Source organism: Trachypithecus francoisi, unplaced genomic scaffold, assembly GCF_009764315.1.
Source record: "Trachypithecus francoisi isolate TF-2019V2 unplaced genomic scaffold, Tfra_2.0 Lachesis_group20, whole genome shotgun sequence".
NCBI lineage: Eukaryota > Metazoa > Chordata > Mammalia > Primates > Cercopithecidae > Trachypithecus > Trachypithecus francoisi.
Genome location: NW_022681466.1, coordinates 52,349,532 through 52,372,233, shown reverse-complemented (window position 1 = coordinate 52,372,233; position 22,702 = coordinate 52,349,532). Strand labels below are relative to the sequence as shown.

Genomic DNA, 22,702 nt, shown 5'->3' with positions numbered 1-22,702 from the left:
TGGTGCAACACCATCCCTACTAAAAAATACAAAAATTAGCCAGGTATGGTGGCATGTGCCTATAGTCCCAGCTACTCGGGAGGCTGAGGCAGGAGAATCACGTGAATCTGGGAGGTGGAGGCTGCAGTGAGCCCAGATTACATCATTGCACTCCAGCCTGGGTGACAGAGTAAGACTCCATCTCAAAAAAAAAAAAAGCGTAATTATTCAATCAAGAAACTGCTGTATTAATCTAGGGAAATGATATTCTCATAAGTCAAATTTTCATCACATAATTTTAAGCTCCATTCCTTCCCATATACAGAAAACTACCCATGGGGAAGAAACTGGTGAAATGGGATCCCTCCTCTACCAAATTCTGCCTTCTAGAGCTAGGTAGGGAATTTTGCTTCTCTCCAAAGTTGAAGTTTTGTTAAGTTCTTGGAACCCAAAGTGTGAAAATTTTACTAAGTAAAATAATTTAACTGTGTGTATACAAAAAATTAGCCGGGCGCGGTGGTGGGCACCTGTAGTCCCAGCTACTCGGGAGGCTGAGGCAGGAGAATGGCATGAACCTGGGAGGCGGAGCTTGCAGTGAGCTGAGATCATGCCACTGCACTCCAGCCTGGGCAGCAGAGTAAGACTCCGTCTTAAAAAAAAAAAAGGCTAAATAATGTGGACACAACATGATATTAGGCTTTATTTGAATTTAAAATCTTGATTCCATCCAGGGACATTTTTTACCCAAGCACCTCAAAGACTGGCTCAGAGTTTTTCTTGAGAAGACTGTACAGGGCTTCTAATCATACGCAAACCCTCCACAGCCCACGGCTCCAACCCATAGCACCTCCTGCAGTCCTGGAGGGAAAAGGGACAGTAACATGAAGTGTCTGAAGATCTATTTCACCTCTTTTCCTTCTGAATCATGACATTTTAAATGCATTTCTTGACAGGATTCTATTTTGAAAGAAGGATGCTCAATCTGTACCTTTTATGCTTCTTGTTTCTTCTCCATCAATAATATGTCAGTCAACTGCTTGTCGGAGACACTTAGCTGCTGACAAGTCCTCATAACCTGACTAAGGTAAACTGCCAAGAGATGCTTGCACTGGAATATAAAACACACACACCTATTAGAAATAGGCAGGGCCGGGGCTGGCCAGTCTAACCAAGATTTCTCATTACCATCTTATTTGGCAGGAAAAGACTAGAGCACACAGATTACAGGGTCTCTAACTGATTATCTAAAAAGTGCGGACAGGCCGGGCATGGTGGCTCATGCCTGTCATCCCAGCACTTTGGGAGGCTGAGGCATGCGGATCACTTGAGGTCAGGAGTTCAAGACCAGCCGGGCTGATGTGGCAAAACCCCACCTCCACTAAAAATACAAAAATTAGCTGGGTGTGGTGGTGCACGCCTGTAATTCCAGATACTCAGGAGGCTGAGGCATGAGAATCGCTTCAACCCAGGAGGTGGAGGTTGCAGTGAGCCGAGATCACGCCACTGCACTACAGCCTGGGCAACAGAGCCAGACTCCGTCTCAAAAAATAAATAAATGAAAACTGCAGATAAAGATGATGAGACAGGTGTATTCTCTTTAGAAATCAGAGTGGATAAAGACAGACTTACTTTGCCTGCTGCTTTGCAAAACGGCTTAGATCCATCAGGCACGAGGTATGTAACCCATGGTGAAAACCAAGACTAGCTGCGCTCCTCACTTTAGTCCTAAGTGATATTTCTTCCTTGCCTTCAGAAAGCTGTCACAGCAATGGTTAACATTCCTTGAGGCACTATGCTGTGAAGTGCTTCTCACAGATTACCTCACTGAAATCTGACAGCTCCCTAGGAAGACAGGTATTGTACCCACATGATCATCAGAGTCTCTAGGCTACTCTCTTAGCTACTGTGTTATACTTCTGGGGTTGAGGGGCGGGGAGCAGTGGCGAAACTCTTGCATATATTGGCCCGTACATGCTTCTGGGGAGATGATTATGTTGCAGCTGATGTCAAAGTACACAGCTTTAGATCTTGAAGGGGCCCTGGTTCAATCCTGTCTCTTGCAGTTGAGATAAACTTCCGGCACATCAGTTATGAATGTGGCCTCTTGTACAATGGTATACCCAACTTGCCAGCCAGGTCCCAAGATGTTTAAGAAGTTAACAGTGTAAAAGAAGGGAAGAATGGAGTGGACACCATTATTTGCTTCTTTGGCAAGACTTAAAAAATAGCTGCCTGCTTTCAGGAAGGTAGCGTTTTTCCCTTTGGAATAAGGTGTGTATGATTATGTCCCGTTTCTGCTTCATGGTCTGAAGTCTGATGAAATTGGCAAAGGCTTAAAGGAATAGGTGAAGGTACTCATGCCCCATGTGAAGGTCAAGTGTGGTGTCAGGCTGTCTTACAAGTAGTGCAAAGATATACGACATGGCTGAAGGTAGGATATGCAAAGTTGCCAACATCGAATTTCAGTTCATATTTTTATGGGGCCATCTAATTCCCCTTTTTTTCCTTCTCAAAGCTTCACTCATGATCTTTTAAATAAAAATTCAGGAAATTGATGTAGTTTTAAAAGTGACATTGCATTCTGAGAGGCTAAATCCCTAAGAGATGACTAACTGAAGTCAAGGACAAAAAGCTACCATTTGTTTCAACATGTAGTAAGATTCCCATTTTGTAGAACAGTTAAAACCACAAAGTAAGGCCAATTTCTCTCTACGTTCAACTACAGTGGGAAGAGCCTTCCCCATCCTCACCAGGATGCTGTCACTCTTCCGTAGCACTGAGAAGGCAAATGCAGGACATGAACAGTAATGACAAGAAGCCAAACATGTGTATGTTTTACCAGAACTTCCAAGTACCTACAAAGAAAGGATAGATGGGATCAGACCTCAGAAGATGTGCTGGAAAAACCACCTCTTTCCCTTTTTATCTATGTAGACTTAGAGTTGCTCTGCAAATTGCACTGAGAAGAACTGCAGTTATGTTTTACATCAAAGAGGAAACAACTTCTCTTCCTCCAGCGTGCAGACTCTCCCTTCCTCACCTCTCACCTTTAGGACTTCATATAAAGGAACTGAAGAGTTTCAGATTAGTTCAACCAACCACATAGACCATTCTCTTCCGACGCCTAGTCGTTCATGGGGCCCACTCTATGGGCTGACTGTAAGAAGGAAGTGGAGGGGCAATCTCTCATCTACATTTTATTGTGGGGGTTCTTAACCTTTGGTATTTCACAGCAGGTGTGTAAATTTCTAAAGCTTCCTACATACCTAAAGAGAGAGTAAAAACAGGCAAAGCATCAGTAGCAGGGCAGGAGTAAGACAGTTCTCAGGCCAGGTGTGGTGGCTCAAGCCTGTAATCTCAGCACTTTGGGAGGTCAAGGTGGGAGGATCACTTGAGACCCAGAGTTCAAGACCAGCCTGGGCAACATGGTGAGACCTCGTCTCTATTAAAAAAAAATTTTTTTTTTAATTCAGGTGTAGTGGCACATGCCAGTAGTCCCAGCTACTTGGGAGGCTGAGAGGGGAGGACTGCTTGAGCCTGGGAGGTCAAGGCTGCAGTGAGCTGTGATTGCACCACTGCACTGCAGCCTGGGTGACAAAGACCCCGTCTTTAAAATAAAAATAGGTCACAGAAGAAAAGAAGAAACTGGGAAGAGGCTTTTGAAAAGCATTTGGGAACAAGAGAGCAGAGAGAATAAATAAAACAAAGACCCTTGTGAACGGAATGACTCAGCTGTTAAGGATGGAGGTCTCGGGAAAAGAGGCAGGCCCAGATCTGCCTACTCATCTAGCAGGATGGAAGGAGGACCCTGATACATAACTAGGGCTGGGAAGAGGCGCAGTCTAACAGTCTTGGTGGCGGTCAAGAGGGACAAAAAGGAAAGGTACAGGAAAAACAAGATACATCTGTAGTATGATTGCACAAATTTGTTGGAGAAATCCTTTAAGTCTCTCTACCAGCAGCCAGTCAAAAACTTTTTGTTGAGGTCTTCATTCCTAGAGTTAACTTCCCAACTGTGGAGGCATAAGATTCTTATTAGTATCTGAGGGAAGCAGAAATGTCCTGAGGGTGATTTTATAATGAATTGCCACTTAGGAATTTGCCACACGGCCTTCAAAGCACTTTTAGGCTCTCAGATGGCAATCTAAATGAAAAAACAAGGACTTTCAAATTTTTTTTGAATTACAATGTTAGCACTCCTAGGATTCTTTAACCTTTCTTACCCACAGAGAATGAAGCTACAGGTGTGGTCTGACTGCAAGAACAAACTGCAGGTTCCAGTGCTGCGCTTTTGTCGCATTTTCAGCGGTTCATATAATGCAGTTATCCCACTACAGCTTTTATTAACATTTTTTTTTAATTTTTATTTTTTGGAGACAGGGTCTTGTTCTGTCATCCAGGCTGGAGTACAGTGGCGTGATCATAGCTCATTGCAATCTTGAATTTCTCGGCTAAAGTGATCCTCCCACCTCAGTGTCCTGAGTATAGGCAGGAGTACTGGTGTGTACCACCACACTATGCTAATTTTAAACATTTTTTGTAGAGATGGGGTCTTGCTATGTTGTCCAGGCTGGACTTGAACTGCTGGGCTTAAGTGATCCTCCCACCTTGGCCTCCCAAAGCACTGGGATTACAGGCATGAGCTACCACAGCCAGCCTCAGTATGGTTTTTTGACGCAGTCAGAATTCCTTCGGAGTTTTTAGGTTACCAGATATGGCCAATGATTGGGTAAGAAGATACCTACTAAACACATTCAAGATTTCAGTTCAGGCCAGGCACAGTGCCTTACGTCTGTAATTTCAGCACTTTGGGAGGCCGAAGTGGGAGGATCATGAGCTCAGGAGTTCAAGACCAGCCTGGTCAATACAGTGAAATCCCGTCTCTACTAAAAATATGAAAACTGGCTGAGCGTGGTGGCAGGTGCCTGTAATCTCAGCTACTCAGGAGGCTGAGGCAGGAGAATCGCTTGAACCCAGGAGGCGGAGGCTGCAGTGGGCCAAGATTGCATCACTGTACTCCAGCCTGGGCAACAGTGCAAGACTCTGTCTCAAAAAAAAAAATTTCCGCCCAGTTACAAATTAGGTGTTGAAAAAGCACACCTAGGCCGGGCGCCGTGGCTCAAGCCTGTAATCCCAGCACTTTGGGAGGCCAAGACGGGCGGATCACGAGGTCAGGAGATCGAGACCATCCTGGCTAACACGGTGAAACCCCATCTCTACTAAAATACAAAAAAAATTAGCCGGGCGTGGTGGTGGGCGCCTGTAATCCCAGCTACTCGGGAGGCTGAGGCAGGAGAATGATGTGAACTCGGGAGGCGGAGCTTGTAGTGAGCAGAGATCGCGCCACTGCACTCTAGCCTGGGCGACAGAGCGAGACTCCGTCTCAAAAAAAAAAAAAAAGTTCAACTGCCTAAAGCAATGAACACTAAAAGAGGTTAAATTTTGAATTTGCTTTTTGCTTATCTAGCAGTAGACAACTAATGAACCCTATAATCAGGCAAAATCTGAGTTAGAAACATTTAGAACTGGAAATTGACCTTAAGGATAACATAATTCAATTCCTTCACCCTTCAGTGAAAAAACAACTTCCTCTTACAGGAATTGCTCCTAGTTTTCCTGCTTATAGTCTGGAATGTTTATCCCCAGAAGGAGAAAGCTTTTTAAAAAAGGAACATGCTGGAAAGAGGATACTCAGACCATGGCTGACTGAACTTGTAGGAACCTCACTTGGAGGTGGTTTCTACTATGGTTCTACTGTGGTTTCAGTTAGGTCACCAGGAGAGGTGACCCACGTACGAGGTCATCCATTCATGGGTACAGTTTTATGACTGCTCCAAGCCTCTTAGGACACTCCACAGTGTCTCTGTTGTTCCTTGTGTTTGGTGCTTCTCTCTGAAAACAGGATTATACATTCCTGTCCTGTTGAATACAGGCTGGCCATGTGACCTGCTTTAGTAAAATCTGAGTAGCCAAGCAGAAAAATGTTAAAAATTGTGTACCAAGTTTTCCTTTTTCTCTTTGAGATCACAGTGTTCCAGATATGGGCTGCTTCACTCACTGGGATCCCTGCATGAAGCTGTTTTGGAATAGAGCTACAACTGACTCCTGGTGGATACACAGCATGAATGAGATCTAAAACTTTGTTTTTGTAAGCCTTTCAGATTTGGGGTCATTGTTACCACAGCATAACTTAGCCTCTCCTGATTGAAATATCCCCCTTCTTAAGTGAACCAAAAAAGTATAAAAAGTGGCCAGGCATGGAGGCTCAGGCCTGTAATCCCAACACTTTGGAAAGCAAAGGTGGTGGATCATCTGAGGTCAGGAGTTCCAGACCAGCCTGGCCAACATGGTGAAACTCCGTCTCTACTAAAAATATAAAAATCAGCCAGGCATGGTAGCGCACACCTGTAAGCCCAGCTACTCAGGAGGCTGAGGCAGGAGAATTGCTTGAACCCAGGAGGCAGAGGTTGCCGTGAGCCAACCATGCCATTGCATTTCAGCCTGGGCAACAGAGCAAGACTCCGCCTCAAAAAAAAAAAAAAAGTATAGAAAACAACTCAGGTGTCAGCAACATAACAATGACTTTAGAATTTTTTCACATTACATCTGGAGAACAGTAATATTAGAGTTGACCTACGGGATGAAGATTGACCTATGAAAAGATAACTAGCTGGGCATTGAGGCGGTATGTGACTCAACTTTTATAATCTCATAGAACTCCTGAATTCAGCCAAATTCTTACTACATTACCATACAGTGCAACCATTAAGGTTAATTTGAGGGTGTATAAGATTTCTGCAGCTTCATTTAATTCAAAGTCCAAGATGACAGTCACAATTCTTGGAAGTTAGCATTTTATAATTAATAAAGCAATATAATATATACCAGATGTGAACGACAAAAACTAAACAAATGACTTAAACAAGTTACTGTGGACCAATGGGAAGAACAAAAAGTCAACAGTAATTAAAATATTTCAAACAAAAGTCTGCTTGCCCAGGTCAAGTGTTGTGCATATATCCCAAACTAAAGCAAAGTGAAAAACCTGAAGGTCCCTCTAATTTCGGGTATTTTAGCTACCTAAAAACCAAAAATAAAAACACCAGGAAAGAGGACAGACACACCTCCTCAGGTACAAACTGCAAGTTCAGTGACTTTGATTATTAATCTCTAAGTTCTCCATGAGAAAATTCATCTAATAGGCAGTCTCTTGAGTAGGCAATACCATCCAAAAGTTTTTTTTTTTTTTTTTTTGAGATGGAGTTCTGCTCTTGTCACCCAGGCTGGAGTGCAATGGTGAGATCTTGGCTCACTGCAACCTCCTTCTCCCAAGTTCAAGTGATTCTCCTGCCTCAACCTCCCGAGTAGCTGGAATTACAGGTGCCCGCCACCACACCCAGTTAATTTTTGTATTTTTAGTAGACACGGGGTTTCACCATGTTGGCAAGCTGGTTTTAAACTCCTGACCTCAGGTGATCTACCTGCCTCGCCCTCCCAAAGTGCTGGGATTACAGGTGTAAGCCACCGCGCCTGTCCATCCAAAAGTTTTAAACGCAGCAACCAACACTAATTACCATATTTTCCTTAATGCAGAAATGCATGAAGATTTTACCAGATCTGTGTGAGGAAGGGCAAGTTAATTCACTCAGCAAAGGCATCTATCTGCCCAAGCAGGCTTTGCTCAAGCCATTCACTCCCTAAGACCACTCACACGATCTTTCAGTGAGAGTTAACCAATATGGTCTCAGCTCTGAGAAGATAACTGTAAATAAACCAGAATTCAAACTCTGAAAAATTTACCCTTTTCTGGTCTCAGTAAGGCCTGGATTACATACAAGAGCTGATGGCTTTTAGACAGACACAAGACACATGGCTTCCAAGACAGACACAAAATTTTGGACACCACTGCCAATATTTTCATTTCATTCATGATTTCCTTCCTTCAATCGCAGCTGCACTTACCACTGTGTCTCATATAGCTAAACTGGGGTTGGGTGGTTCAGGGAGAAGGGTCAGGTGTTTGGAGTCTGGCTCCCTGTGTATATAGTCTTTATTCATGTCTCATAAGACAGGCAGTGTGGGGTAGCCAGATGTGACTGTTACTTTACTTTTCTGCATTTCCGTTTCCTGCAAAAGAAATAAACTTGCTGGGTTTTTGCAGAGATGGGTCTTACTATGTTGCCCAGGTCAATAGAGGGCTGAGATTACAGGCGTGAGCCACCATGCCAGGTAAGCAGACTTCTACACAGTGCTATTAGGTACAGTTAGTAGGTATTTATCTTATTATTATTATTGTTTTGAGACGGAGTTTCACTCTTGTTGTGCAAGCTGGAGTACAGTGGCACGATCTCGGCTCACTGCAACCTCTGCCTCCCAGGTTCAAGCCATTCTCCTCTCAGCCTCCCAAGTAGCTGGGATTGCAGGTGTGTGCCACCACACCCAGCTGATTTTTTGTATTTTTAGTAGAAAGGAGGTTTCACCATGTTAGCCAGGATGGTCTTGAACTCCTGACCTCAGGTGATCCACTTGCCTTGGCCTTCCAAAGTGCTGGGATTACAGGCGTGAGCCACCACACCCAGCCATCTTATTTTACTTACAAAAATGTCTGGAGGATTTTGTTAAGTGAAACTATGCTAAGTGAAATAAGCTAGGTATAGAATGATAAATACCACATGATCTCACTTATATGTGGAATCTAAAAAAAGTTGAACTCATAGGCTGGGTGCAGTGGCTCATGCCTGTGATCCCAGCATTTTGGGAGGCGGAGAGGGGAGAACTGCTTGAGGCCAGGAGTTCAAGACCAGCTTGGGCAATACAGCAAGACCCTGTCTTTATTTAAAACAACAACAAAAAAGTTGAATTCATAGAAGAAGAAATAGTGGTTACCAGGGGCCTTGGGGTAGGGGAGGAAGGGGAAGATATTAGTCAAAGGGTATAAAATTTCAGTTAGGAGAAATAAGTTCAGGGTATCTATGGTACAACATGGTGAATATATTTAATAACAAAGTATTGGCGGGGATGGTGCTCATGTCTGTAATCCCAATACTTTGAGAGGCCAAGGTGGGAGAATCGCTTGAGCCTAGGAGTTTGAGACCAGCCTGGGCAACAGAGTGAGACCCTGTCTCTATAAAAACAAAGAAATAAAAGACTGAAGTACTGTAAATTTGAAGATTGCTAAGATAGTGGATTTTAAGTGATCTCACCACAAAAAAATAAGTATGTAAGGTATTAGATACGTTATTTAGCTTGATTCAGTTATTCTATAAGGTATCCATATATCAAAACATCACGTTATATGCCATGAATATAGACAATTTCTGTCAGTTAAAAGTAAACAAAAATTTTTAAAAATTATCAATTTGTTAATTTTACCAAGTTGGGGCAAAAGCTTTTTAACAGTCCAGGAAATATTTAAAGCTAGTCACCAGCTTCTACAGAGATGAAGAAAACATTTTGTCTTAAGGGGTTTCTGTAGGGATCACCCCCATCTGTGGACTTCTACCTGGTAAACATGCCTTCCACTGGGTGATGAGATTAAGGTGATGGACTGTCGATCAACTAGGTCCAAGGCCTGGGTGGCTGATGAGCCAAAGAGAAACTTCAGCCTGTGAAATAAAAACGCTTCAGATTAGAAGGCCTGATTCTCAAAGTTACCTCAGTAACTTGACCCAAAGGATCACTAGCCTTAGCGTTTTTTAAAAATTCATTTTAATTTTGAAAAAAGGAAAATAATACAGCAAAACCCATGGACCCATTCACTCCCCAGAATTAATGTTAATATCTTCTGTACTTACTTCAGATCTTCTTGTATTTTATATATGTGTGTGTATATATTTTACATACATATTATACATATATAATATCTACATCTACATAAATACATACATATATATGGTTTTTTTTTGAGATAGAGTTTCACTCTTGCTGCCCGGGCTGGAGTGCAATGGCGCAATCTCAGCTCACCGCAACCTCCGCCTCCTGGGTTCAAGCGATTTTCCTGCCTTAGCCTCCCAAGTAGCTGGGATTGCAGGCATGTGCCACCACGCCTGGCTAATTTTGTATTTTTAGTAGAGACGGGGTTTCTCCACGTTGGTCAGGCTGCTCTCAAACTCCAGACCTCAGGTGATCTGCCCGCCTTGGCCTCCCAAAGTGCTGGGATTACAGGTGTGAGTCACAGTGGCCAGCCTGTATTATATTTTTAATACAGGAAATACACTGTTAGTGCTAAAGAAGCCCTCTTTATACTTCTTTGTAGTGCTTCCTGTACTTCTTCCTACCTTCCCCTTATCCCCCAGGCAACCACATGCATTTGTTGGTTTCCTTCCTGTTAATGTGTTCATATTAAATATTACACGTAAAACATATGTATGCACACATACATAATAAACACATGTGCATACATGTATGCATATACATATATGATATTGTTTTAAAACATAAAAGATATATTGTAGGCTTCTTTTTGCTGTTCCTGAAATAGCTCATGAAAAATAAAAGAAAATATAAAATAGCATAGACTTCTTTTGGCAACTTGCATTTTTCTACTCAATGCATTTTTGAAAATGAGGCATGTTTGACAAACATGTTTTTACTTTACCTTTGAATAATATTCCATTATATGTACACACTGAATTTTATTTAAGTACCCTATGTATGGACATTCTGTGTCCATTTTATACTATTATAAATAATACTCAATTATCCCCATACGTATCCCTTGGCATATATCTCTGAAAATCCTCCTTTAGTTTATGTAACTAAAGGATATGTTCATTTTTCAACTTTAATAGATATTGCCAATAGCTCTCCAAAGTGGAAACAGGGCCAGGTGTGGTGGCTCATGCCTGTAATCCCAGCATTTTGGAAGGCTGAGGCAAGAGGATCGCTTGAGTCCAGGAGTTCAAGACCAGCATGAGCATGTAGTGACACCCCATCTTTAAAGAAAAAGAAAAAAAACTAAAACACATAAAAAAGTGAAAACAGCACTCCCACCAGCGCTGCATAAGACTTCTATTTTCTCAGGCCGGGCGCGGTGGCTCGTGCCTGTAATCCTAGCACTTTGGGAGGCTGAGGCGGACAGATCACCAGAGGTCAGGAAATCGAGACCATCCTGGCTAACATGGTGAAACCCCGTCTCTACTAAAAATACAAAATATTAGCCAGGCGTGGTGGCACATGCCTGTAGTCCCAGCTACTCAGGAGGTTGAGGCAGGGGAATCACTTGAACCCGGGAGGCGGAGGTTGCAGTGAGCCGAGATCGCACCAGTGCACTCTAGCCCAGGTGACAGAGCAAGATTCCGTCTCAAAAAACAAACAAACAAAAAAAACAGACAGAAAAACCAGACTTCTATTTTCTCCATATCCCCACTAACACCAGTATTATCAGGCTTTTTTATGTTTGTCCATCTGAAGATATTAAATGTGTACTTTTTGGATTAGTAATAAGGCTCTCCAACTGTTAAATGATACACAGGAAAAAATTTTTATATGTGAGAAAATTCTTATATTAAGTGAGAAAGACTGGAAACAAAATTCTATTTTAGGAACTCTCAAGCATTGTTAACTTTCTTAAAGGAAAGCTACAATTATGTGAAAATTAAAAGTTTATTATTATTATTTTTTTCTTGAGATGGAGTCTCACTCTGTTGTCCAGGCTGGAGAGCAGTGGCACAATCTTGTCTCACTGCAACTTCCGCCTCCTGGGTTCAAGAGATTCTCCTGCCCCAGCCTCCCGAATAGCTGGGATTACAGGTGCAGGTCACCATGCCCAGGTAATTTTTGTATTTTTTTTAGTAGAGATGGGCTTTTGCCATGTCTCAAACTCCTGACGCCTAGGCCTCCCAAAGTACTGGGGTTACAGGCGTGAGCCACCATGTCCGGACTTTTTTGTTTTGTTTTGTTTTGTTTTTTGAGACAAGGTCTCTCTCTGTCATCCAGGCAGACTGGATTCCAGTGGTGCAGTCATGGCTCACTGCAGCCTGAACCCCCTGGGCTCAAGTGATCCTCCCACCACCTCAGCCTCCCTAGCAGCCGGGACTACAGGTATACACCACCACACCCAGCTAATTTTTTGATTTTGTAGAGACAGTCTCCCTGTGCTGCCTAAGCTGATCTCAAACTCTTGGCCCCAAGTGATCCTCAAGCTTCAGCCTGCCAAAGTACTGTTATTACAGGCGTGATGCACCACGCCTGGCCAAAATTTAATTTTTGGAAAAGGCAGTAAACCAAAATTTAAGTTTATAAAAGGCAGTAAAACCAAAATTTAAGTTTATCTAGTTTATAAAAATAACCCACACTTAGGCCAGGTGCAGTAGCTCATGCCTATAATCCCAGCACTTTGGGTGGCCAAGGAGGGAGGATCACAAGGTCAGGAGTTCGAGATCAGCCTGGCCAATATGGTGAAACCCCATCTCTACTAAAAATACAAAAATTTTAAAACATACATATTCTGGGTCAAATAATATGTATGTTTTAAATTTTTTGTTTAAAAATAAAAACATTTAAAAGTGATTATTACTGGGTGGTATGATTATTGATGCTTTTTATAGGTTTTATTTTCCAATAAAAGTTTTTTATAAGTGTGGGTTATTATTATTATTATTTTTGAGTTGGAGTCTCACTCTGTTGCCCAGGCTAGAGTGCAGTGGCACGACTTTGGCTCACTGCAACCTCCACCTCCCAAATTCAAGCGATTCTCCTGCCTCAGCCTCCTGAGTAGCTGGGATTACAGGCGTACGCCACCATGACCGGCTAATTTTTGTATTTTTAGTAGAGATGCAGTTTCACCATATTGGCCATGCTGATCTCGAACTCCTGACCTTGTGATCCTCCCTCCTTGGCCACCCAAAATGCTGGGATTACAGGCATGAGCTACCGCACCTGGCCGAAGTGTGGGTTATTTTTATAAACTAGAAAATAAAATGGCAGAGTTAAACTCAAACTGAAAAGTTAATGTTTTAAAGAACTTATATGACTTAACACAGAGTAAGACAAACCTAGTAATAAGTCTTCAAAATTAAAATGTTCAACTTCTTACTTCATTTTTCAACAAACCAGCCACATATACAACAAATTATTGGGGGAAATAGAAAACAGCGCTTTGAATTTTTATATTAAACATATGAAGATTTAGTCTACAAAATAACAAAATACAAAACACAATGAAATAGTTTGTTGGGAACCTTACCAACCAATCATGGCAGTTACCTTTAAGGATTTTTTAAGGCCAGGTGTGGTGGCTCATGCCTGTAACCCCAGTACCTCGGGAGGCCGAGGCGGGCGGAACTCCTGACCTCGTCATCCGCCTGTCTCAGTGTGCGCCACCTGTAGTCCCAGCTACCCAGGAGGCTGAGGCAGGAGAATTGCTGAAACCTGGGAGGCAGAGGCTGCAGTGAGCTGAAATGGCGCCACTGTACTCCAGCCTGGGCGACAGAGCGAGACTCTGAAACAAAAAAAAAAGAATTTTTTTAACCTGCTCTGTCCACTTTAATACCTACTGTGAACATCTCTTGAATGCATTAAAGATTTTTCCATATCACTTTGAATGGCTACAAGTAATTCTACTGTAAAGATGAATCATTTTTATTCTCCTCAAACTCCATGAATTATTGTTTCTAGGTTTTATTGCTATCACAAACAATACTGGATATTCATCACACTAAGAATATCCTCACTATAAAATCTTTACGCACATCTATAATTAATTCCTGGGTATATGTTCTTCTATGTGGAATTTCTGGGTCAAAGAATATGTATGTTTTAAAGTTTTTATTGCCTGTTACCCTGCAATTTACATTCCTGTTATAAATGATCCCTTTCTCCATATTTCTGTCAACTTCTTTTCTGTGGTCACTAATTTTCTAGATGAAAAGTTACGTTAATTTGTATTTTTGTGGTCACTAGTAAGATTTATCTTTTTCCTCCCAAAGTATTTGGTTATTTGCATCTTTTATTCTTTGCCCTGTTGTTTTTAAAGTAGTACATTTTTTTCCAGTAACATTTAATTCTTATTAAAAATTTAAGAAATACAGTAAAGGTTATGGCCCTTCCCTCCAGTCTACCTCCTTCCTTGCCCCGAAGAAAAAACAGTGGTAGAGCTTGGTATATATTCTTCAGAACTTTTATTTTTTTAGAGATGAGGTCTCACATCACCCAGGCTGGACTGTAGTGCCACAATCATAGCTCACTGCAGCCTCGAACTTCTGGGTTCAAACAATCCTCCTAGAACGGTTTTTTTTTTTTTTTTTTTTTTTTTGAGACAGTCTTGCCTCTGTCACCCAGGCTACAGTGCAATGGCACGATCTCAGCCCACTGCAACCTCCGTCTCCTGGGTTCAAGCGATTCTCCTGCCTCAGCCTCCAGAGTAGCCAGGATTACATGTGCTTGTCACCATGCCTGGCTTGTTTTTGTATTTTTAGTAGAGATGGGGTTTCACCATGTTGGTCAGGCTGGTCTCAAACTCCTGACCTCAGGTGATCCACCCGCCTCAGCCTCCCAAAGCATTGGGATTACAGGCATGAGCCATTGCACCTGGCCAGGACTTTTAAATATAAGTGTATATCAGCAATTAAGTATCACTTATACCTAGGTAGCTGTCACTTTTTTGATCTCTGCAATTTTGAACTAACTGACCACTCTATTTTATTCTCATTTAAGTAGTCGTATCATCTGCAAATAAATGGTAATTGTCTTTCCTTGCAGACAGGTACATTTCTAATTTCTTTTTCATGTGTTAAATAGCTACAATTTTTTTTTTTTTTGCCCAGACTGGACTGCAATGGAGCGATCTTGGCTCACGGCAACCTCCACCTCCTGTGTTCAAGCAATTCTCCTGCCTCAGCCTACACAGTAACTGGGATTACAGGCATGCACCACCATGCTTGGCTAATTTTGTATTTGTAATAGTGACAGGGTTTCTCCATGTTAGTCAGGCTGGTCTCGTACTCCCGACCTCAGGTGATCTGCCCCCCTCAGCCTCCCAAAGTGCTGGGATTACAGGCGTGAGCCACTGCACCTGGCCAACAGCCACAATTTTTAAAACAATGTTAAATAAGAGTGGCAAATAGGACAATACTGGATATCATGTTGGCTATTCAATTGAGACAAATTTTTAAGAATCATGTCAAGAAAATATTATTCCTAGTTTATAAGAGTATTTTTTATTTTTATTTATTTATTTATTTTTAGATGGAGTTTTGCTCTTGTTACTTAGGCTGGAGTGCAATGGCATAATCGCAGTGAGATATGCAACCACCACCTCCCGGGTTCAAGCAATTCTCCTGCCTCAGCCTCCCAAGTAGCTGAGATTACAGGTGTGTGCCACCATGTCCCGCTACTTTTGTATTTTTAGTAGAGACAGGGTTTCACCATGTTGGTCAGGCTGAACTCCTGACCTTAAGTGATCCACCCACCTCACTCTCTCAAAGTGCTGGGATTGCAGGTGTGAGCCATGGTGCCCAGACTTTTATTCTATTTTTAAAATTTTTTTTGTAGAGATGGGGGGTCTCCCTATTTTGCTCAAGCTGGTCTCGAACTCCTGGGCTCAAACAGTCCTCCTGCCTTTGCCTCCCAAAGTGCTGGGATTACATGTGTGAGTCACAGTGCCTGGTAGTAAGAATATTTTTATTTATCTTTCATTTATTTATTTATTTATGAGACGGAGTCTCACTCTGTCCCCAGGCTGGAGTGCAGTGGCGTGATCTTGGCTCACTGCAACCTCCACCTCCCAGGTTCAAGTGATTCTGCTGCCTCAGCCTCCCGAGGAGCTGGGACTACAGGCACCTGCTACTACACCCGGCTACTTTTTTGTATTTTCAGTAGAGAGGGGTTTCAATCTGTTGGCCAGGATGGTCTTGATCTTTTAACTTTGTGATCCACCTGCCTCAGCCTCCCAAAGTGCTGGGATTACAGGCGTGAGCCACTGCATCCGGCCAAGAATATTTTTAAAAATCAAGAGTTGATGTTGAAAGGATTTTAACATTAATGGTTAAAACAATAATCAAACACAACAGTATATGTACTTACGATAACAGATATTCATCAGGAACTGTAAAATGAGAATGGAAAAAAACGTTAATCATATTAAGCCAGTGACCATTGACATAAAAATCTTAAAAAAAAAACTATAACTACAAACACTTCTGTGTGTGATGGTCAACTGAACCTATGCATCTGGTTTTACTCCTTCTCCAAACCCCACTAAAACCATAATAAAAGGATTTCTTTTTTCTTCTTTTGAGATGGAGCCTTGTTCTGTTGCCCAGGCTGGAGTGCAATGGTGCAATCTTGGTTCACTGCAACCTCTGCCTCCTGGGTTTAAGCCATTCTCCTGCCTCAGCCTCCCAGGTAGCTGGGACTACAGGCATGCACTACCATGCCCAGCTAATTTTTTTTGGTATTTTTAGTAGATATGGGGTGTCACCATGCTGGCCACGCTGGTCTCAAATACCTGACCTCAAGTGATCCGCCCGCCTTGGCCTCCCAAAGTGCTGGGATTACAGACGTGAGCCACTGCGCCCGGCCAGATTTCTTTTTAAAAGCATGAATTCCGGGCCGGGCGCAGTGGCTCAAGCCTGTAATCCCAGCACTTTGGGAGGCCGAGACGGGCGGATCACGAGGTCAGGAGATCAAGACCATCCTGGCTAACACGGTGAAACCCCGTCTCTACTAAAAAATACAAAAAACTAGCCGGGCGAGGTGGCGGGCGCCTGTAGTCCCAGCTACTCGGGAGGCTGAGGCAGGAGAATGGCGTGAACCCGGGAGGCAGAGCTTGCAGTGAGCTGAGATCCAGCCACTGCACTCCAGCCTGGGCGACAGAGCGAGACTCTGTCTCAAAAAAAAATAAAATAAAATAAAATAAAAGCATGAATTCCAAAGGGTAAGAAGGACAGGGAGAAACAACAGCTATGATACACTGGAAGCTGAGAGAAGAGTAGAAAATGATTTATAAGACCTAAGAAAACTGAATCCTAGGCTAGCAATGGGGAGAGTCAAGCACCAGCCTGAGTTACACTGCAAAATCCACCTCTCCCCTTCCCCAAACCCTAACAAATTGGCACCAAATAGCTTCACTGGGGATGAAGCAGGGATATGAAAATAAGACTCTTTTCAAGTACGTTTGAGAAGTAGTGGCACCCCAGTACCCTCCACAGCTTTAGGTGACTGCCTTTCCCTCATTCTGGCAAAAGACTAGGTTTATCTTCCGGAGAGGTTCAAACATAGGCTATCTGCACTAGGGAAAAATACTAAGTACAGTGAAAGTCAAGGTGTCACACTGAAAACAGGATCTCCTGCTCTCTTCCCTAACATGGCTCCCATAACACAAGCAATCAGGCCTTCGCCCTCCAGCCAGGAGACTGGAAGTCTTCCCTGGGTATATCCCAAGAGAAGTGGGAATGACACTGAAATGGTTTCCCCAACTAAATTGTCTAGTGAGAACAACTATAATGACGTTCATATTCCATATGCCCCTCTACCACCCAGAGCTTCCAAGAAGCTTTTTAGTCTTCCACTCTGAAATATGACTAGACAGCCAAGGATTACCAGACAACAAAGGAAAAACGAAACAGAATAAAACAAACAGAAGAAAGTTAGAGGAAAAACTGCAGAAAGGAGAAAATTTTAAACATCTATTAATATTTTATCATTAGAAAAAAGTTAATGCAATCAGAAAACAGGCACAAAAACAGGCAGAAGACACAATAAGAACAAATAAATCTTCTGAAAAGAAGTTATAAATTAAAAATACATGGTACGTCCCTGTACTTTCAGCTACTTGGGAAGCTGAGGCAGTAAGATTGCTTGAAACCAAGAGTCTGGGGCCAGCCTGGGCAATACAGTAAGACCCCGTCTCTCTCTCTTTTTTTTTTTTTTGAGATGGAGTTTCGCTCTTGTTGCCCAGGCTGGAGTGCGACGACACAATCTTGGTTCACCGCAACCTCCACCTCCTAGGTTCAAGCGATTCTCCTGCCTCAGCCTACAGAGTAGCTGGGATTATAGGCATGTACCACCGCGCCCGGCTAATTTTGTATTTTTAGTAAAGACGGGGTTTCGTCATGTTGGTCAGGCTGGTCTCGAACTCCCGTCCTCAGGTGATCTGCCAGCCTTGGCCTCCCAAAATGCTGGGATTACAGGCATGAGCCACTGTGCCTGGCAAGACCCCATCTCTTAAAAAAAAAAAAAAAAAAAAAGACAGCAGGAATCCAACAGAAAATCTGGAAGATAAAGCTGAAGACAAGTTCCTAGGAAGTAGAGAATATATAAAAGAAACACAGAAGCCACAGTAAGTCAACCAGAAGGACAACAGACGACATCCAGTAACTTAATTACACAAATACTGGAAAGAACAGAGAAAACAGATGGAGGGAACTCATCAGTCAAATAATTCAAAATTCCCCACAGCTGAAGGACATGAATTTCTAGCTTGAAAGGGCCCACGGTGTGCCCACACTGTGAAGCGAAAAAAACAAACTTTATCAGAAGATTCAGAACACTGGTTATAAAGAAAAGATCATTCAAACTTCCAGAGAAAATAAAGGTCACATACAAAAATCAGGAGTAACACTAGAAGCCAGGAGGTAGAATAATATTTTCAGATGTCTGAAGAAATATTTCCAACAAATAATTCAATACCTAGACAGACAATCACTTAAGTGTGAGGGTAGAAAAAGAACTTTTTCAGCTGGGAGAGATGGTTCACGCCTGTAATCCCAGGACTTTGGGAGGCGGAGGTGGGCAGATCACCTGAGGTTGGGAGTTCAAGATCAGCCTGACCAACATTTAGTATCTCTACTAAGAATACAAAAACTATTAGCCGGGCATGGTGGCGCATGCCTGTAATCCCAGCTACTCGAGACTGAGGCAGGAGAATCCCTTGAACCAGGAGGCGGAGGTTGTGGTGAGCCGAGATCGCGCCATTGCACTCCAACCTAGGTGACAAGAGTGAAACTCCGTCTCAAAAAAAAACCCCACAACTTTTTTAGACATAAAAAGCCTCAAAAAGGGGCCGGTGTGGGGGCTCACAACTATAATCCCAGCACTTTGGGAGCCCAAGGCAGAAGGATCGCTTGAGCCCAGGAGTTCCAGACTAGCCTGGGCAACATAGGAAGACCCCGTCTCTACAGAAAATAAAATGATCAGCTGGGCGTTAGGTGTGATTGCGCCACTGTACTGTAGGCTGCCGAACAGAGCGAGACCCGGTCTCAAAAAATAGAAAAGAAAGCCTCAAAAAGTACATCTCATACCCCCCTCTTCAGGAAGCTGGCAGAGTATGTGTGCCATAAAATAAGGTAGTAAGCCTGGGCAACACAGTGAAACCCTGTCTCTACAAAAAATACAAAAATTAGCTGGGCATGGTGGTACACACCTGTGGTACCAGTTATTCAGGAGCCTGAGACAAGAGGAGCTCTTCAGCTGGGGAAGTTGAGGGAGCAGTGAGCTATGATTGTGCCACTGCACTCCAGCCTGAGTAACAGAGCAAGACCGTGTCTCAGAAAAAAAAAAATTTACATGGGCCGGGTGCGGTAATCCTGGCACTTTGGGAAACCAAGGTAGGTGGATCTCTTGAGCCCCAGAGTTCGAGTCTAGCCTAGGCAACATGGTGAGACCCTGTCTCTACAAAAAAATACAAAAAACTAGCCAGCCGTGTTATTGTACACCTGCAGTCCCAGATACTTGGGAGGCTGAGGTGGGAGGATCATCTGATGCTAGAAGGTCTAAGGTACAGTGAGCTTTGATCATGCTATTGCACATCAGCCTTGGTGACAGTGAGACTGTCTCAAAAAAAAAAAAAAAAGGTAGTAAACCAAGGAAAAGAAAACTGTAGGATATACTAACCATAACACCCAACATAGATACAGAGAATTCCCAGATAATAATGGTGAAGAGAGATCTCAGGAAACAGCCAAGAGATTAGCCAGTCCATATTAAGCAAGTCAGAAGGCTCTAGAGATGTCTTCAGGAAGGTGTAACTGATAGCACACTTCATTCATCCGAACATCTTGAGGGGAGATTGAGAACACTAGTAAAGGATGTGAGGTTAAAGTAGGAATAAATATGTAAAAAACAGAACAAGTAAATAAACAAAACCAAGACAGTTATAACTCCAGGGAAATCCAAAAGTTACAAAGAAAACAAAAAGTAATCATAGCTTCCTTCATGGTTCCACTGTGACTAGTTTATATATCATCATACAAGTATAAATTTGGAATCTTGATCTAAAAAAATTACCACTGAAGAATGGGAGTTAGGAAGGGTGTATAACTATACATTAATAGAACAAAGATTTTTGAAAAGACAGAAAACAGGGCTGCTGAAAATAAACATGAATCAACAGCATTGGTCCCTGTGTCTGAACCATGGGTGTCAGGGGCAATGATTATGCCCCCTTCAGGACTGTCAGTGTGTCTTGTGAACCTTCTTGCGGGAGGGAAAAAACCCAAAACTGGCTGGGCATGGTGGCTCCCGCCTGTAATGCCAGCATTTTGGGAGGCTGAGGTGGGTGGATCATAAAGTCAGGAGTTCAAGACCAGGCTGGCCAATATGGTGAAATCCTGTCTCTACTAAAAATACACAAATTAGCTGGGTGTGGTGGCATGCACCTGTAGTCCCAGCTACTTGGGAGGCTGAGGCAGGAGAATCGCTTGAATTCAGGAAGTGGAGGTTGTGGTGAGCCAAAATGGTGCCATTGCACTTCAGCCTGGGAGACAGAGCAACACTCTGCCTAACAACAACCAAAAAAAAAACCAAACTCCTGTCAATGTATGGATTAATCTATTCAGACACAGAACAGTAGAACAGTTCTGGTGATGATTGTTTAAAGTGACAGTATTCCAAACCCTCAGGCCATCAAATCTGAGAGCACAGAACAACTGTATAAGCTAACATCAGTTGGCTTTTTTCCCATCTTTTTTGGAATCAAGCATGTTTGAATACCTGGCTGCACTAATCTTTCAAGCACATATACTTAAGTCTCCTTAATTTTGACTGAGATGAGAAAACAAAAGTTGGCTTATTTTTCTCAGTTCCTTAAAAACAGTAACTCAAGATAAACCCTTTCAAAAATGCAGTACAGTACTTTTAAAACAAAAGACATCCACATTGAATAAGCAGTGGCAGTTTTGGGGCCTAATATGGCTGTTATTTATAAGGTGGCCATTTTTACATTGTAAGAGTAGTTCATTAGTCAATGCATTTTGATTAGATCAAATTTGATTTGATCTTATCCTAGCATACTCTGAACACATCTTGAGTTCAACCCTTCTCAAGTGATTTTGGCGAGCATAGCCAAAGAGCATCCTCTGCTGGTCAGAAAAAAAATGGTGCTTTCACACTACCCAAATTTACTCCAATGATTGCATATGCATTTAGGATTTGTGGCTCTCAAGATGCTTTTTTTTTTTTTTTTTTGAGACGGAGTTTCGCTCCTTGCCCAGGCTGGAGTGCAATGGCGCGATCTCGGCTCACAGAAACCTCCGCCTCCCGCGTTCAAGCGATTCTCCTGCCTCAGCCGCCTGAGTAGCTGGAATTACAGGCGCCCGCCACCACGCCCAGCTAATTTTTTGTATTTTTAGTAGAGACGAGGTTTCACCATGCTGGCCAGGCTGGTCTCGAACTGCTGACCTCAGGTGATCCACCTGCCTCAGCCTCCCAAAGTACTGGGACTACAGGCGTGAGCCACCGCGCCGGGCCTACTTTTTAAAGTGTATGAAAGCATTAACTTTAATGTTAACATCAGAATTTGAGAAAAAGAAGTTTAATAATTCAAAGTTTCGTCTAAAATAATCCAGAACTCCACGTTTCTATCACTCACTGTAGGCTCCAGTCCCTTCCACCCCTGGGGGGGAACCCCTCCCAGGGACCCAGCCAGCTCTCAGCACTTCGGTCCCCACTGGCCTACTCGATCCGATGGAGGGGCTCCTGCAACTGCGCTGTACCCTAAATATTTCCTGAATCGATTTGACTTTTACTTGTTCCAATTTCGCTTTTTTTTGGTTGCTTTTTTACGAACAAGAGGTTTAGAAAACCACATGGAAAAAAGGCAAGGCAAGGCCAGGCCCGGACGCCCCGCCTCCTGCCTCCCGGCCCCGCGGTGCCCGGATGCCGGGCTCGCGCCCACGGCGCAGCCACACACGACCTCAGTCCCGTACTTCGCGCGTTCTCCTGCACCGCCGCGGCCATCTCGCTCAGGAGCTCCTCCACGACCGCTGGCAACACTGCGGCCATCGTGCCGCACGACACGCCCTCCACGACTGGTCGACCGCCGCGACGCTCCAGCTGACGGCGCCTACCCGCGGAGAATCCCTACGCCCGCCGGGGCAGGGCTAGACAGAGTGACGTCGACACGCGTCATCGCGCGTGCGGACGCAAGGATGTCCTGCTCAGTCGTCAGGGCCCGGCCAATCCAGAGGGCACTCGCCGCTGGGGCGGGGGCCAGGATCGCGCCTGGCCTGCAGTGCGCAGAGGACGCGGCGGGAGCATGTACCGGCTCCTCAGCCGGAGTCTGGGCAGAGGCCTCCTGCGGGCCGCGGGGCGGCGGTGCCGGGGCTGCTCCGCGAGCCTGCTCCCTGGGCTGGCAGGAGGCCCGGGGCCCGAGGTGCAGGTGCCGCCATCCCGAGTCGCGCCGCACGGCCGGGGCCCAGGCCTGCTGCCGCTGCTGGCAGGTGAGGGGCGCGGGCCGGGCGGGGCCGACCGGGCGGGGACAGGGGCGCGGGCCGGGCCCGATGAC

At 43.8% G+C, this 22,702-nt stretch overlaps 2 protein-coding genes across 7 annotated transcripts in view; one reads left to right on the top strand and one right to left on the bottom strand.

Annotated features, from left to right (window-relative positions):
* Positions 1 to 653: 653 nt before the first annotated feature.
* On the bottom strand, positions 654 to 22,295 carry ZSWIM7 (zinc finger SWIM-type containing 7). 6 transcript variants are annotated; one of them, XM_033181780.1, is made up of 7 exons: positions 22,125 to 22,262; positions 19,813 to 19,975; positions 16,003 to 16,024; positions 9,482 to 9,584; positions 2,730 to 2,834; positions 968 to 1,087; positions 654 to 837 (listed from the first exon to the last, which is right to left on the bottom strand). In XM_033181780.1, the coding sequence occupies exons 2-6, from the start codon at positions 19,961 to 19,963 to the stop codon at positions 971 to 973; spliced, it is 498 nt and encodes a 165-aa protein (XP_033037671.1). In that variant the 5' UTR covers positions 19,964 to 19,975; positions 22,125 to 22,262; the 3' UTR covers positions 654 to 837; positions 968 to 970. The 6 variants fall into 6 exon arrangements, 4 of the variants coding, with proteins under 4 accessions (XP_033037671.1, XP_033037672.1, XP_033037673.1 ...); XM_033181781.1 differs by having other exon boundaries at positions 19,813 to 19,996; positions 22,125 to 22,251; XM_033181782.1 differs by lacking the exon at positions 22,125 to 22,262 and adding an exon at positions 22,109 to 22,124.
* TTC19 (tetratricopeptide repeat domain 19) overlaps positions 21,970 to 22,702 on the top strand; it is a 31,455-nt gene continuing 30,722 nt past the window's right edge. Inside the window, 2 exon segments of the mRNA XM_033181772.1 lie at positions 21,970 to 22,284; positions 22,287 to 22,637. Of these exon segments, the coding sequence (XP_033037663.1) occupies positions 22,005 to 22,284; positions 22,287 to 22,637 (631 nt within the window). The 5' untranslated portion in view covers positions 21,970 to 22,004.

Bases quoted from the DNA above. Each gene is read 5' to 3' on its own strand.
- ZSWIM7 (XM_033181780.1), bottom strand. From the start codon at position 19,963: ATGAAGTGTGCTATCAGTTACACCTTCCTGAAGACATCTCTAGAGCCT. The intron at 9,585-16,002 runs GTAAGTACATAT...TTTATTTCACAG, and splicing joins CCTGATGAATATCTGTTATC to GCTGAAGTTTCTCTTTGGCT. The intron at 1,088-2,729 runs GTGAGGATGGGG...TTTATATTCCAG, and splicing joins GGAAGAGTGACAGCATCCTG to TGCAAGCATCTCTTGGCAGT.